General features: G+C 46.8%; 1 protein-coding gene across 5 annotated transcripts in view; it reads left to right on the forward strand.

Annotated features, from left to right (window-relative positions):
* Positions 1–13,122, forward strand: part of hmces (5-hydroxymethylcytosine binding, ES cell specific) — a 33,098-nt gene extending 19,976 nt beyond the window's left edge. For all 5 annotated transcript variants that reach the window (XM_043707615.1, XM_043707619.1, XM_043707616.1 and 2 more), the window contains exons 5-7: positions 4,723–4,871; positions 8,222–8,414; positions 12,609–13,122. In XM_043707615.1, coding sequence (XP_043563550.1) covers positions 4,723–4,871; positions 8,222–8,414; positions 12,609–12,803 — 537 coding nt within the window. In that variant the 3' untranslated portion in view covers positions 12,804–13,122. The remainder of the gene's footprint in view (positions 1–4,722; positions 4,872–8,221; positions 8,415–12,608) is intronic.
* Positions 13,123–13,389: the final 267 nt, after the last annotated feature.

The following is a 13,389-nucleotide window of genomic DNA, read 5'->3' on the forward strand; positions in this document are numbered from 1 at the left end:
GGGAATTGAGCGGGAGGAGAGATTGAGAGAAGGGAGGAGGAAACTGGGAGACAGGAGAGATGAGAGAGAAAAAGTGGGAGCGAATGAGAGGGAGAAGTGACAAAGAGTTGGGAAGACATGAGCGAGAGATGGAAAGGAATTGGGAGTGAGTTGAGGGAATAAGAGAAGGAGGAGGAATTGACAAAGTGGCGGGAGGCAGAGGATATTGAGTGGGCTGGGAGGGGGAGGGAGAGAGATGAAAGTGACCAAGTGGTGTCAGAGCACAGCAGACCCACATAGACGGTGACCAGCGCTGGCTGGAGTGAAGGAGTGTTTAGAATCCAGTCCTTACTGTAACCACCTTTCATTATTACCAAACAAACCTCACCAAATGGTAAAGAGACAGTATTCCTCTTTGTCTCGTCCTTAAAAAAAAATTGTAATTTTGCTGAGTGAGTTCCTGCAATCAGTTTTTAAACTGAATCAGTTCTTTTGCTTTGATTAATGTGACCAAGTTCAGATGGTGATTGTTCCAACGTCAGCTTATTTCCAAGAGTGTAATCAGAGAGTGAGAGAGAGATCCCTGATTAGCTCAATGTGTTTAATTAACCAGAGAGAGAGAGAGAGAGAGAGAGAAAAGAGTTGGGGAAATGGTGAATAAAGATTGTTGTCACTGTTATCTGTCTGTGTATACAGTACAGGGAATCTAACGTACTGCTTTAAAGACCACTGCTCCCTCCCACACTGCCCGGACCCGCTGCTAGTCTGATCCAGGACTGTGTGCTAAGGGACGCAGTAAAACCTGAGGCAGTGTCACCAGGCTACAGTGGGAAAAGGCCAGCGTCGAAATGTCTTTGTCAGAATCTATCAAGGGTCTGTGACGTTTCGACATCTCCTCGTAGGCTTAATGTGAACGTAAACCGTTTCCTTTCACATTTAGAAAATGTCTTTTTGTTTTTGGTTGCAACTGGTTTGAAGCTGTAATCAGCAACTTTTGGCAACATCTGTGTGGAACTGTTTTGTGTTTATTGTTTTATTATTTGTGAGTCGGGCATTTTTCTTTTGAAGTTTAAAAGGAAAAGGTCTGTACCACAGGGGGTGATTGGTAAAGTGAAACCCCCAGGTGTTGTTCCCCGACCCTGCATCATTGACGGTGTCAGTGATTTGAAAAAGGTCTGTGCCTCCCAAGCAAAGAATGGGCCATGCCGTTCAAAATCTTAGATGTTACAGCACAGAAAGAGGCCATTCAGCCCATCCTGCAAGGGTTAATCTACCTCGTGCCAGTTTCCTGCCCTTTCCCCATATTTCCCACAAACTGTTTCTATCCAAATAACTACCTAGTGCCCTTCATGAATGCCTCAACCGAACCTGCCTCCTGCCGAGAGCTTAATGACTCGGTCTGAAAAACCTTTATTCTCACGCCTCCCCCGTCACGGCTTGTGCTTCTATTTGGTGTTGTGACCCTTGAACTCCTGTGCAGCCTCACTGAGAATGTATGTGTCAGGGAATATTTCCACCTACCTCTTCCAGCCTTCCGTCCTGAGCTGTTCTGCTGATTGAACCTGATGGGAAGTGCAACTGTTGATCCCAGTCTAATCCCATGTCTGCTGCCAAAGAGCAGGGAGTGCTGTTCTGTATTTACTGCAGTGTGTCCCTTTTACCTATTGCTTCCTGATCCAGCGGGTGCTCGGTGAGCTGTAAATATCCACATTTCACCTTGGCTTGTTTCAGATCCAGCCCTGGCTGATCATCTGTTTCTTCCCCACCCTCTCCCTCTGGTGCTTCTCTCCGTCTCTCTCACTCCTTATCCTTCCTCCTGTCTTACCCACCGTCTTTACTGGACACTGTTTCCATTTTAAATCACTTCAATAGCACAGAAATGGGAAGGGGTGGATAAAGCATCCTTATAGAATGGGAGAAAGTGAGTAGTGCAGATCCTGGAGATCAGAGTCGAGAGTGTGGCGCTGGAAAAGCACAGCAGATCAGGCAGCATCTGAGGAGCAGGAAAATTGACATTTCGAGCAAAAGCCCTTCATCACATTCCTGATGAAGGCCTTTTGCCCAAAATGTCGATTTTCCTGCTCCTTGGATGCTGCCAGACCTGCTGTGCTTTTCCAGCACCACTCTAATCTAGCCTCTGATCTCCAGCATCTGCACTACTCACTTTCGCCTGGTCTGGCTTATATGTGACTCCAGACCCACAGCAATCTAGTTGACTCTCAACTGCCCCCTGAAATAACCCAGCGAGTCACTCAGTTGAAGGGCTGTTAGGGACGGGCAGTAAATGCTGGCCTCACTCACAATGCTCACGTCCCTCTAAGAGGGTGCAGAGAAAAGGCCTCAGTACCTGCATGACACAAACAAGATACTGCAGATGCTGGAATTCTGAAATAAATAAAAAAACTGGAGAAACTCAGCAGGTCTGGCAGCATCTGTGGAGAGAGAAACGGAGTTAATATTTCAAGTCTGATATGACCTGAGTTCTGAAGAAAGTTCATGTCAGATTTGAAACATTAACTCTGTTCGTCTCTCTCCTCAGATGTTGCCAGAGTTTCTCCAGCATTTTGTGGTTCAGTTTTGAGGTGCTCAGTTTTTATTTCTGAACACCTATTATTCTGTTTTAGAGTCATAGAGATGTACAGCATGGAAACAGACCCTTCGGTCCAACTGATCCATGCTGACCAAATATCCTAAATTAATCTAGACCCATTTGCCAGCATTTGGCCCATATCCCTCTAAACCCTTCCTATTCATATACCTATTCAGATGCCTTTTATATGTTGTAATTGTACCAGCCTCCCCCCATTTCATCTCAATCCAGCTCATTCTATACCACACCACCCTCTAAGTGAAAAGTTGCTCCTTAGGTCCCTTTCAAACTTTTCCCCTCTCACCCTAAACCTACGCCCTCTAGTTTTGAACACCCCTACCCTGGGGAAAAGACCTTGTCTACTTTGCCCATCCATGCCCCTCATGATTTTATAAACCTTGATAAGGTCACCCCTCAGCCTCCGACGCTCCAGGGAAAATAGTTCCCGATAGTCTGTGTTTCTTTTGTTTCAATCCCTAATTGCCCTTGAACTGGCCGCGTGGCCATTTCAGAGGGCATTTAAGAGTTAACCACATTACTGAGCGTCAGGAGTCAGATGTAGGCCAGACCAGGTTAGGACGGCAGATTTCCTTCCCTAAAGGACATTAATGAATCAGCTGGGATTTTACAACCGTGGTTACTGATGTTTTCTATCCTGTACCTGGGGAAGTGGTTCTGGAATTGGCTGTCATTAACAGGGGGATTGAGTTTAAGAGCTGTGAGGTTTTGCTGCAGTTCTATAAAACCCTGGTTAGACCATACTTGGAATATTGTGTCCAGTTCTGGTCACCTCATTATAGGAAGGATATAGATGCTTTAGAGAGGGTGCAGAGGAGATTTACCAGGATGCTGCCTGGATTGGAGAGCTTGCCTTATGAAGAGAGGTTGAGTGAGCTAGGGCTTTTCTCATTGGAGAGAAGAAGGAAGAGAGGTGACTTGATAGAGGTGTACAAGGTAATGAAAGGCATTAATAGAGTAGATAGCCAGAGACTTTACCCAAGGACAGAAATAGTTGTCATGAGGGAGCATAATTTTAAGGTGATTGGAGGAAGGTTTAGGGGAGATGATAGAAGTAGGTTCTTTATGCGGAGAGTGATGGGTGCGTGAAATGCATTGCCAGTGGTGGTAGTAGAGTTAGAGACAGTAGGGACATGTGCTTGCCCAGCAGTCGCTTACATGAATGGCTGTAAATTGAGGGGTTTGAGATTACTTACTTACAGTGTGGAAACAGGCCCTTTGGCCCAACAAGTCCACACCGACCCTCCGAAGAGCAACCCACCCAGACCCATTCCCCTTCATTTACCCCTTCACCTAACACTACGGGCAATTTAGTATGGCCAATTCACCTGACCTGCACATTTTTGGACTGTGGGAGGAAACCGGAGCACCCGGAGGAAACCCACGCAGACACGGGGAGAATGTGCAAACTCCACAGTCAGTCACCTGAGGCGGGAATTGAACCCCAGTCTCTGGTAGTAGGCAGCAGTGCTAACCACAGTGCCACCGTGCCACCCACGGTGCGTAAGTTAGATTTGTTTTAGGACTAAGTTAAATGCTTGGCACAACATCATGGGCCAAAGGGCCGGGACTGTGTTGCACTGTTTTATATTCGATGAATGCTAATGTCACTGGACTCATAATCCAGAGCTTCAGGTTTAAGGACAAGGGTTCAAACTGCACTAAGGCAACTGGTTTAAGTTTGGAATTATACAACTAGTCTCAGTATTGGTGACAATGGTCTTCCTCCCTAAAGGACATTAGTGAACCGGATGGACTTTCACAACAATCAGCATGTGGTATCACTACTGTCAGTCCTCAAATAGCGAACAGGAGTCGATTTGTACACGAGTTAGAACACAATACAAGATGACATAAAATACCTGTTTGTAAATATAGTGACCCATTTGTATGCTGGATTTTTAAAATTGATACAATCCTGCACAGGACCTTGTCCATAAGAAAGGGTGTTTATAAGTAATGGACTGCTTTGTGTATGTTCCAGATGTTATTTTTATTGAATTCACATTTCATCACCCCTCACGGTAGGATTCAAGCCTATATCTCCAGCTGTCTGGAGTGTGATTCTAGATTAACGAGTCCAGTGGCATTGCTTGTGAATGAACCTGTGTATGTGTGTGTAAATATTGCTTCAGGAGGATGGGGAGGAGTGGAAGGGTCGCAGACTGCTCACTATGGCCGGGCTCTTTGACCACTGGGCGCCTCCTGGAGGTGGTGAAGACTTTTACACCTACACTGTCATCACGGTGGATGCTTCCAAAGCCATGGACTGGATCCATGACAGGTGTGTGACCCGCAAAACTACAGGTGGAAAAGGGAGAGTTTGGCGCGGGATTTGGAGAGCGGGCAGTGAGTGGCTTCTGTCATCCCTCTGTTTCTGATTTGATTAGATTCCCTACAGTGTGGAAACAGGCCCTTTAGCCCAACTAGTCCACACAAACCCTCCAAAGAGTAACCCACCCAGACCCATTTCTCTCTGACTAATGCACCAAACACTATGGGCAATTTAGCATGGCCAATTCACCTAATCTGCACATCTTTGTGACTGTGGGAGGAAACCGGAGCACCCGGAGGAAACCCACGCAGACATGGGGAGAATGTGCAAACTCCACACAGTTGCCCGAGGCTGGAATCGAACCTGGGACCCTAGTGCTGTGAGGCAGCAGTGCTAACCACTGAGCTGCTCTTTTTTCTGTTGGTGTCTGTACTGTTGAAGAGCATAAAGTAACAAGTGTAACCTCAGCCCCAGGCCAGGGGACCATACTCAGGCCAGGATCTAACCTTGCCGTTCCCTGCTCTCTGACTCTGCAAGATCTCAGGCAATACCCTTCTGTCTATATCAATCTCTAATGTAGGGTTAGCTAATCAGATTCTCAAATCCTCATTCACCCAAAGGTCCTTGCTGGCCCAGTAAGTGGAAAAATAATCTGGAAATCTGGCAGCAGTTGAGAAGTTTCTTCAAGGTAGGTATACCTCCTGACTGCCTCAGGCCTGGGAAAACCAGTGGTGGCCATTCCTGCAGACTTGCTTTTGTTCCTCGTATCCCCTTCTATATTGGGCAGTGGTATAGTGCTGATGGACTAGCAATTCAGAGGCTCTGGGAGCAGCAGTCAGATGTCACTGTGGGCTGCTGATTAGATTACTTACTTAGTGTGGAAACAGGCCCTTCGGCCCAACAAGTCCACACCAACCCTCAGAAGAGCAACCCACCCAGACCCATTCCCCTACATTTACCCCTTCACCTAACACTACGGGCAATTTAGCATGGCCAATTCACCTGACCTGCATATTTTTGGACTCTGGGGGGAAACCAGAGCACCCGGAGGAAACCCACGCAGACACGGGGAGAATGTGCAACCTCCACACAGACAGCTGCCTGAGGCGGGAATTGAACCCAGGTCTCTGGCGCTGTGAGGCAGCAGTGCTAACCACTGTGCCGCCCACAATTTATTTATTAATTTATCACTGTTCAATTAGTGTATCAATCTGGAAAGGAAGGGTAACCCTCAGTGAAGGTGATGTCTGTCCAGTTCACTAAAGTCCATTAAGGAAGGAAACCTGCTGTCTATAGTGATTGTAATGAGATCAGCTGGGTGGACCTCAGACTGAGAGTTCCCTGATCGGGGCTGTTAATCTGATCCAATCAGAGAGCCCTCGCCTAAAGATATACACAGGAGCATCAGTCATCCTGTTCACTCTGGGAACTGCTCAGTGTCAAGGACTGTCCACGTGTAAATGAAGGATGAGTCGGTGACCGGGATACTGGCCTCTCCGGGGTTGTTTCACTTTCTTTACTCGGTCTGGCATACATGTGACTCCAGACCCATAGTTAACTTCAATATGGCCTGGTCACTCAGTTCAAGGGGCACATGGGAGATTGGCTGCAGTCACTAGCTTTATCAGAGTATCCCACATCTCATGGAAGAATATTAAAAAAGAAAGAGGAGGTTTCAGTTGGCTCTCTTTGAGATTGATTTGGTCCCACATTCTTTGAGTCTTTTGGGGTAAGTCAGTTCTCTGGAGCAATGAGCTCTTGCCCTCATTTTGAATCCTAGTCTGCCCTGTGCTCCAACCATTCTAAAACTTGTTGACATGCATTGGCTCCTCGTCAAACAACATCTTAGAAAATAGGAGCAGGAGTAGGCCACTTCCCTGCTCAGCCATTCAATGTGAGCATGGTTGGTCGTCCAACTCAGCGCCCTGTTCCCACAATCATCCCATAGCCTTTGATCCCTTCAGCCCCCAGAGATGTAGCAAACTCCTCCTTGAAAATGGTTTGGCCTCAGCCACTTTTTGTGACAGACTCTCACCCTTGTCTCTCCGTGGCCTCATCTCTCCTGATCTCGGTGCGTTCCTCCAGCCAGCTCCTCAAACTCTGGACGGCTTATGCTCTCCTGATTTTACTCACTCTGTCCCGATCGACTGTGCTTTCAGCTACTGGGCTCCCAGCTCTGGAAATCCTTTCCTGCAGCTCCCTGTCTCACTTTCTGATGTCACCACAACATTTTGGATTTTAACTGGTCTCTCTCTCTACCACCCCCCCTTCTCTGTCTCTCTCTTCTCCCCCTCCCTCTCTCTCTCTTCCCCCCTCTCTTTCTCTTTCCCCCCACCCACTTCACTCCTTTTACTCCGCCCTCGCTCGTTCTCTCCCTTTGCTCACCCTCCCTGCTCTCTTTCTCTCTAGCTCTGCCCTGTCTCTCTGCCGTTTCAAAAAAGAATCTGTTGCCCTTATCCATCTGGCCTACAGCCAGTGGGGCTGTCAACATCTGAAATTGCCAAATGAGCCATTCAATTCGAGTGCAGTTAGCAATGGGCAACCAGTTTTATTTTTGCTGGTGAACTCATTCCCATGAACAGTAACAGACTCTACTTGTATTTTATCTTGTGTTTGGTTCCTAGAATAGAAATGAAGGAAATGGGTGAGGTATGGGGAAATTGGGGTTTTGGCCTCGTTTGTTCTGCTCTCATTAGACATTCTTTGGAAAGGGCTCGGAGATGTGATGTCTGACCACTGTTTCCATTTCTTCCAGGAGCAGATCCAGAAGCTGTTTGCTGCATTTGAGCCTGTGACAGTTCGCAAAATAGTGTCAGGGCTGAAGTGGTAAGCTGCAGATTGGTGGTTCGGGAACAGCTTGCACTTAGAGAGCATCTTTATCCTTTAGCGTAGTAAGACATCTGGCAAAGTTTCACACGGAGAGAAAATTTGCTAACATAATTTGACCAAGAGGCACCAAGGAGGTAGAAAGATCAGGCTGTATGGAGATAGGGAGAAGTATAGGGGCTGAAGGAGATTATAGAGGTGAGGATATAGAGAGGATTAAAAACAAATGCTCTCCTATTCATTTCTGGCTCTTGCACGATGAGTAACAGCCCACTCTAGTGTTCTCAGCCAACAGATTCATAGCTCCTTGAAAGTGGAGTTGCAAGTAGATAGGATAGTGAAGAAGGCATTTGATATGCTTTCCTTTTATTGGTCAGAGTATTGAGTACAGGAGTTGGGAGGTCATTTGCAGCTGTACAGGACATTGGTTAGGCCACTTTTGGCCCTCCCCCCCCCTCCCTCTAACCCCTCTCCTCTCTAACTCCTCTCTCTCTCTTTCCGTCCCATATCTCTCTCACCGTTCGTCCTGGTAGGATGCCAGCAATTCTGGATGGAGAGGAGGCTGTGAGGATGTGGTTGGATTACGGGCAGGTACCAGCCATGGAAGCTCTCAAACTGATCCACCCGACAGAAAGGATCGCCCTCCACCCAGTCTCCACCGTGGTTAACAATTCCAGAAATGACTTCCTCGACTGCATCAAACCCATTGAACTGGGAGTTAAAAAGGTACCCTCTTATTTGAAGAAAAATTAAATTAAACGACTGTCCCTCCTATCGGAAAGATGTTGTGAAACTTGAAAGGGTTCAGAAAAGATTTCCAAGGATGTTGCCAGGATTGGAGGGTTTGAACTATAGGGGGAGGCTGAATAGGCTGGGGCTGTTTTCCCTGGAGCGTCAGAGGCTGAGGGGTGACCTTATAGAGGTTTATAAAATCATAAGGGGCATGGATAGGGTAAATAGGCAAAGTCTTTTCCCTGGGGTGGGTGGAGTCCATAACTAAAGGGCATAGGTTTAGGGTGAGAGGGGAAAGATATAAAAGGGACCTAAGGGACAACATTTTCACATAGAAGATGGTACGGGTATGGAATGAGCTGCCAGACGAAGTGGTGGAGGCTGGTACAATAACAGCATTTGCAAGGCATCTGGATGGGTATATGAATAGGAAGGGTTTAGAGGAATATGGGCCATATACTTGCAAATGGAACTGAATTAATGTAATTCGATGAATTTAGGATATCTAGTCGGCACAGACGAGTTGACGGGTCTGTTTCCGTGCTGTACATCTCTCTGACTCTAGAACTGTTTGCAGAAGTGGAAAGCGCATGTTTATAATTTCAATTTTGAAGTGTTTTTAATTCTTTTTCATAGCCCCCATCTCCCGCCAACACTCCCCAATTTTCCTGACCATCTTGACTGTTCCTAAGAATCAGAAGCCTTGCTGTGCAGAAAGAGGCCATTTGGCCCATTGTGTCTGCACCAACCATCCCAACCTATCCCGGTAACCCCAGATTAGGGTTTTTACCATGGCCAGTCCACCTGGCCTGCACATCTTTGGACTGTGGAAGGAAACCCAGAGGAAACCCACGCAGACACAGGGAGAATGTGCAAACTCCACACAGTCAGCCAAGGCTGGGATCGAATCAAACCCAGGTCCCTGGTGCTGTGAGGTAGCAGTGCTAACGACTGGGCCACTGTGCTAAGGGATTTAGCCTTAGCTTGTAGCCTATCCTAATACCTTGCCTATTCTCCAGATATGGCACGCACTATTCAACTGTAGACTGCCTCACAGACTACTCACTATTCAACTGCAGACTGCCTCTGTCTCTCTCTCCCTGTCTGTCTCTCTCTCTCCCTGTCTGTCTCTCTCTCTCCCTGTCTGTCTCTCTCTCTCCCTGTCTGTCTCTGTCTGTCTCTCTCCCCCTCCCTGTCTGTCTGTCTCTCTCCCCCTCCCTGTCTGTCTGTCTCTCTCCCCCTCTCTGTCTGATTCGAACAGGACAGAGTTAGGACATTTTCTCTTTGGTGTGAGAGCTTTGGAGCTCAGAAGGCATCAGAGACAGGGTCATTGAGTATTTGTAAGGCACGAGGTGGCTGAATTCTTGTTTGACGGGGAATCGAGGGTCCCTACAGCCACGATCTGATTGAATGGCGCAGCAGGCTCGACGGGCCAAATGGCCCACTCGTGTTTCTATTGCGTACGTTCAAAAAGTAAATGTGAGATCTTTTATTCCACCAATAGTACAAAAAGCTGAGGAGGAGATGTATGTGAGTGCTGCAGTAATTGTTTTCCTGGCAGAGCAGGAGTAAGGTAAATGTGATGGGGCTACCTTGTTTTTTGTAGTTGTGGAGCGAGAGGTTGGTTGCAGTGTTTTCTCTCTATTTCTCTGCCTACTCAGTGATTGTGAAAACGTGGCTCAACAGCGTCATCTTGTGGTAAATACCCCACCCCTCCGGCTTCCCGTGGTAAGAAAAAATTGTCATCTCGTGCAATGGAAGAATTTACCAAACAAAAGAATGTATTTGCAGGACACTGCCTTTAATTTATGCCTTTAAAGCGCCTTTATTTAAAAAAAAAAGAAGTAATTGAGCCAACTACAATTTTTGCACACTTTAAACCGCGAGATTAATTTATTTGACAAGTACATGTCCCCAGCTTTCAGTCTAAAATTGCTTTTCAAAAGTGCAGTTGGCAGCACAATTAAGGTTTATTAAGCAGTAATTCCAGAGAAAATAGATTTGAGCTGTTTTTAGATGTTAGCGTGCACTTTTACTTGTCTCCCTGTTAAATTGTTTTTTTGCATGCTGTTCAGGACATTATTGTTCTCCATTTCAGTACATTTGGCCCCTCAGGTTGGTGCTGTACAAGAAAGAAATATGGAACTTAACTGCATCTTTTTTTTAGATTAGATTCCCTACAGTGTGGAAACAGGCCCTTCGGCCCAACAAGTCCACATCGACCCTCCAAAGAGTTAACCCACCCAGACCCATTTCCCTCTGACTAATGCACCTAACACTATGGGGCAATTTAGCATGGCCAGTTCACCTGACCTGCACATCTTTGGACTGTGGGAGGAAACCCACGCAGACACGGGGAGAATGTGCAAACTCCACCCAGACAGTTGCCCGAGGTTGCATCTTTGTGCTTTTTAAATTCATTCCTGGAATATGAGCACCGCTGGCTATTTAATGCCCATCCTTAATTTCTCAGAGGGCAGATAAGAATCAGCCACTGTGTGCCTGGAGTCACATGTCAGTCCAGACTAGATGAGGATGGCAGATTTCCTTCCCCGAAGGACATGGGTTGACCAGATGGGTTTTTAGAAGAATTGATATTTATGGTCACCATGGCGGGGGGGGGCGGAACAGTTTGGTGTTATGGTGATGTTACTGGGCAAGTAATCCAGAGCCCCAGGTTAGTATTCTGAGGAAGTGGGTTCAAATGGATTCTGTTCTGTTACTATGACGTGCTTGTGGAAGGTACGATTAACAAGCAAAGCAATTCTTTTGCACTGTACCGCGGTACATGTGACAGTGATAAATAAAACCAAATATATTGAATTAGAATCTGCCAGTGTGGGATTCGAACCCCCATCCCCAGAATTTGACAGATTTATCAAACTTGATTTCCCTTTCACAAAACCATGTTGACTCAATTTGATTGTATTAAGATCTTGTAAGCATCAACAAGTTAAACTTGCCAAACCCTGATTGCTGTAAGACTGAGGTGGTGGTCTCCAGGACCAACTTTCCAATTCTCGAAAATTTCAGAGAGTGGAATATCGGACTTGTTGACTATTATTGAATAATGTTGGGTTGGAGAAACACAGAAACTCGGAGGAGGCCATTTAATATTGATTATGGCCAGTCATCCAACTTAGCACCCTGTTCCTGCTCTCCCTCTTTAATTATATTAAAAATATAATTCTTAGGACTAAAAGCTCAACCTCCTTCTTGAAAGCATTCAATGTTTTGGCCTCAACCACTTTTGGTGGCGGAGAATTCCACAGGCTCCCCACGGTCTGGGTGAAGAACGTTCTCCACATCTCAGTCCAAAACGACCACGTATCCTTAGACAGTGACCCCTGGCTCTGGACTCTACCGGTCATGGGTGCATCCTTCTTGTGTTCACCCTGTCTCATCCTGTTAAACTTTAAGATGTATTCTGAGACTCCCCACACCCTGCCTAACCCATTGCTCTACACTCTAGTGGATATGACACCAACTGATCCATAGAGTCATACAGAATGGAAACAAATCCTTTGGTCCACACTGACCATGTCCCCAAAATAAACTAGTCCCACCTGCCTGCTCCTGACCCATATCCCTCCAAACCTTTCCTATTCATGTACTTATCCAAATGTCTTTTAAATGTTGTAACTGTACCTGCATCCATCATTACTTTTGGCAATTCATTCCATGCATGAACCACTCGCTGTGTAAAAACGTTACCCCTTATGTCCTTTTCGAATCTCCCTCCTTTCACCTTCAAAATATGTCCCCTAGTTTTGAAATCCCTCATCTTTGGGAAAAGACCATTGGTATCCATCTGAACTGTGGCTCTCATGATTTTATAAATCTCTCTAAGGTCACCCCTCAAAATCTCCTACGTTCCAGTGAAAAATGTGCCAGCCTATCCCTATATCTCAAGGCTTGCAGTCCTGGCAACGTCCTGGTAAGTCTTTTCTGAATCCTCTTCTATTTAATAATATCCTCCTTTATAGCAGGGCAACCAGAACAGCGCACATTACTCCAAAGGTGGCCTCACCAGTGTCCTACACAACCTCTTTGTACATTATGCATGAGTCTGTGTTCTTGTTTTTAGCAAAAAGCTTCTCCAGATCCAAAAGTTGGTTAAAACTCCCAAGATGTGTATCAGGAATGGCAGTGGGTTTGGTGTTTGATGTGTTCTGTCTGTTCCTGCAGGAGGTCAAGCCCACAGCCAGCAGTAAGCTGATGATGAACTGGCTACAGAACCCCTCTCCCAAGAAGGAAGAAGCCAGCCCTGGTAGCCAGCACACCGTGAAGGTGGAGACACCAAAGAAGAGCAGCGTGGGGTTGATGCAGATGTGGCTTCAGAAAACCGAGGAACCCTCAGCCAAGAAGCTGCGCACCAGCTGAGGGCTGGTTCCAAGGCAGGGCCTCAGGGGACCAGGAGAAGGTCGAGCTGTGTTTCCTAACAAATATCCCCTGGCTGTTCCGACTAGCTTGCATTGGGTTTTTTTTGTTTAGTTTGTTGCAAAGTTCGTGTTGTGATGTTGTGCATTTGCCTGTAACCATTCAAAAGGGGGTGGACGGGAAGGAAATGCGATTGAGCTGAAATGAAGAAAATCTGAATTCCCCCCCTGCTCACTGGAGAAGGGACACGGCTGAGTTTTGACACTGGTTTGTCGGGGAAATGTGCCTGGTGTAGGAGCTGGGATATGGGAACGTACGGTGAGGCTGGGGTACAAACTGTCCTGAGCCTGGGAAGGGAGGGTGGGGAGGTGGTGAGAGACATGGCCAGAGCGAGCATTGCCTTAGCTGTGATTTTGGGAAGTGGGCAGCGGGAGGGGAAGGGTGTAATTGCCTCAGTGTTCAGTATTCCTGGTGTGGAATCCAGGCTCTCCATGGCATCCAGGCTCTCCATGGCATCCAGGGAGCAAGGAAGTCTGCAGCTCGGGATAACCAACTCTGGAGTGGGGGGGGGGGGAAAAAGGGGCAGGCC

Source organism: Chiloscyllium plagiosum, chromosome 18, assembly GCF_004010195.1.
Source record: "Chiloscyllium plagiosum isolate BGI_BamShark_2017 chromosome 18, ASM401019v2, whole genome shotgun sequence".
Lineage (NCBI taxonomy): Eukaryota > Metazoa > Chordata > Chondrichthyes > Orectolobiformes > Hemiscylliidae > Chiloscyllium > Chiloscyllium plagiosum.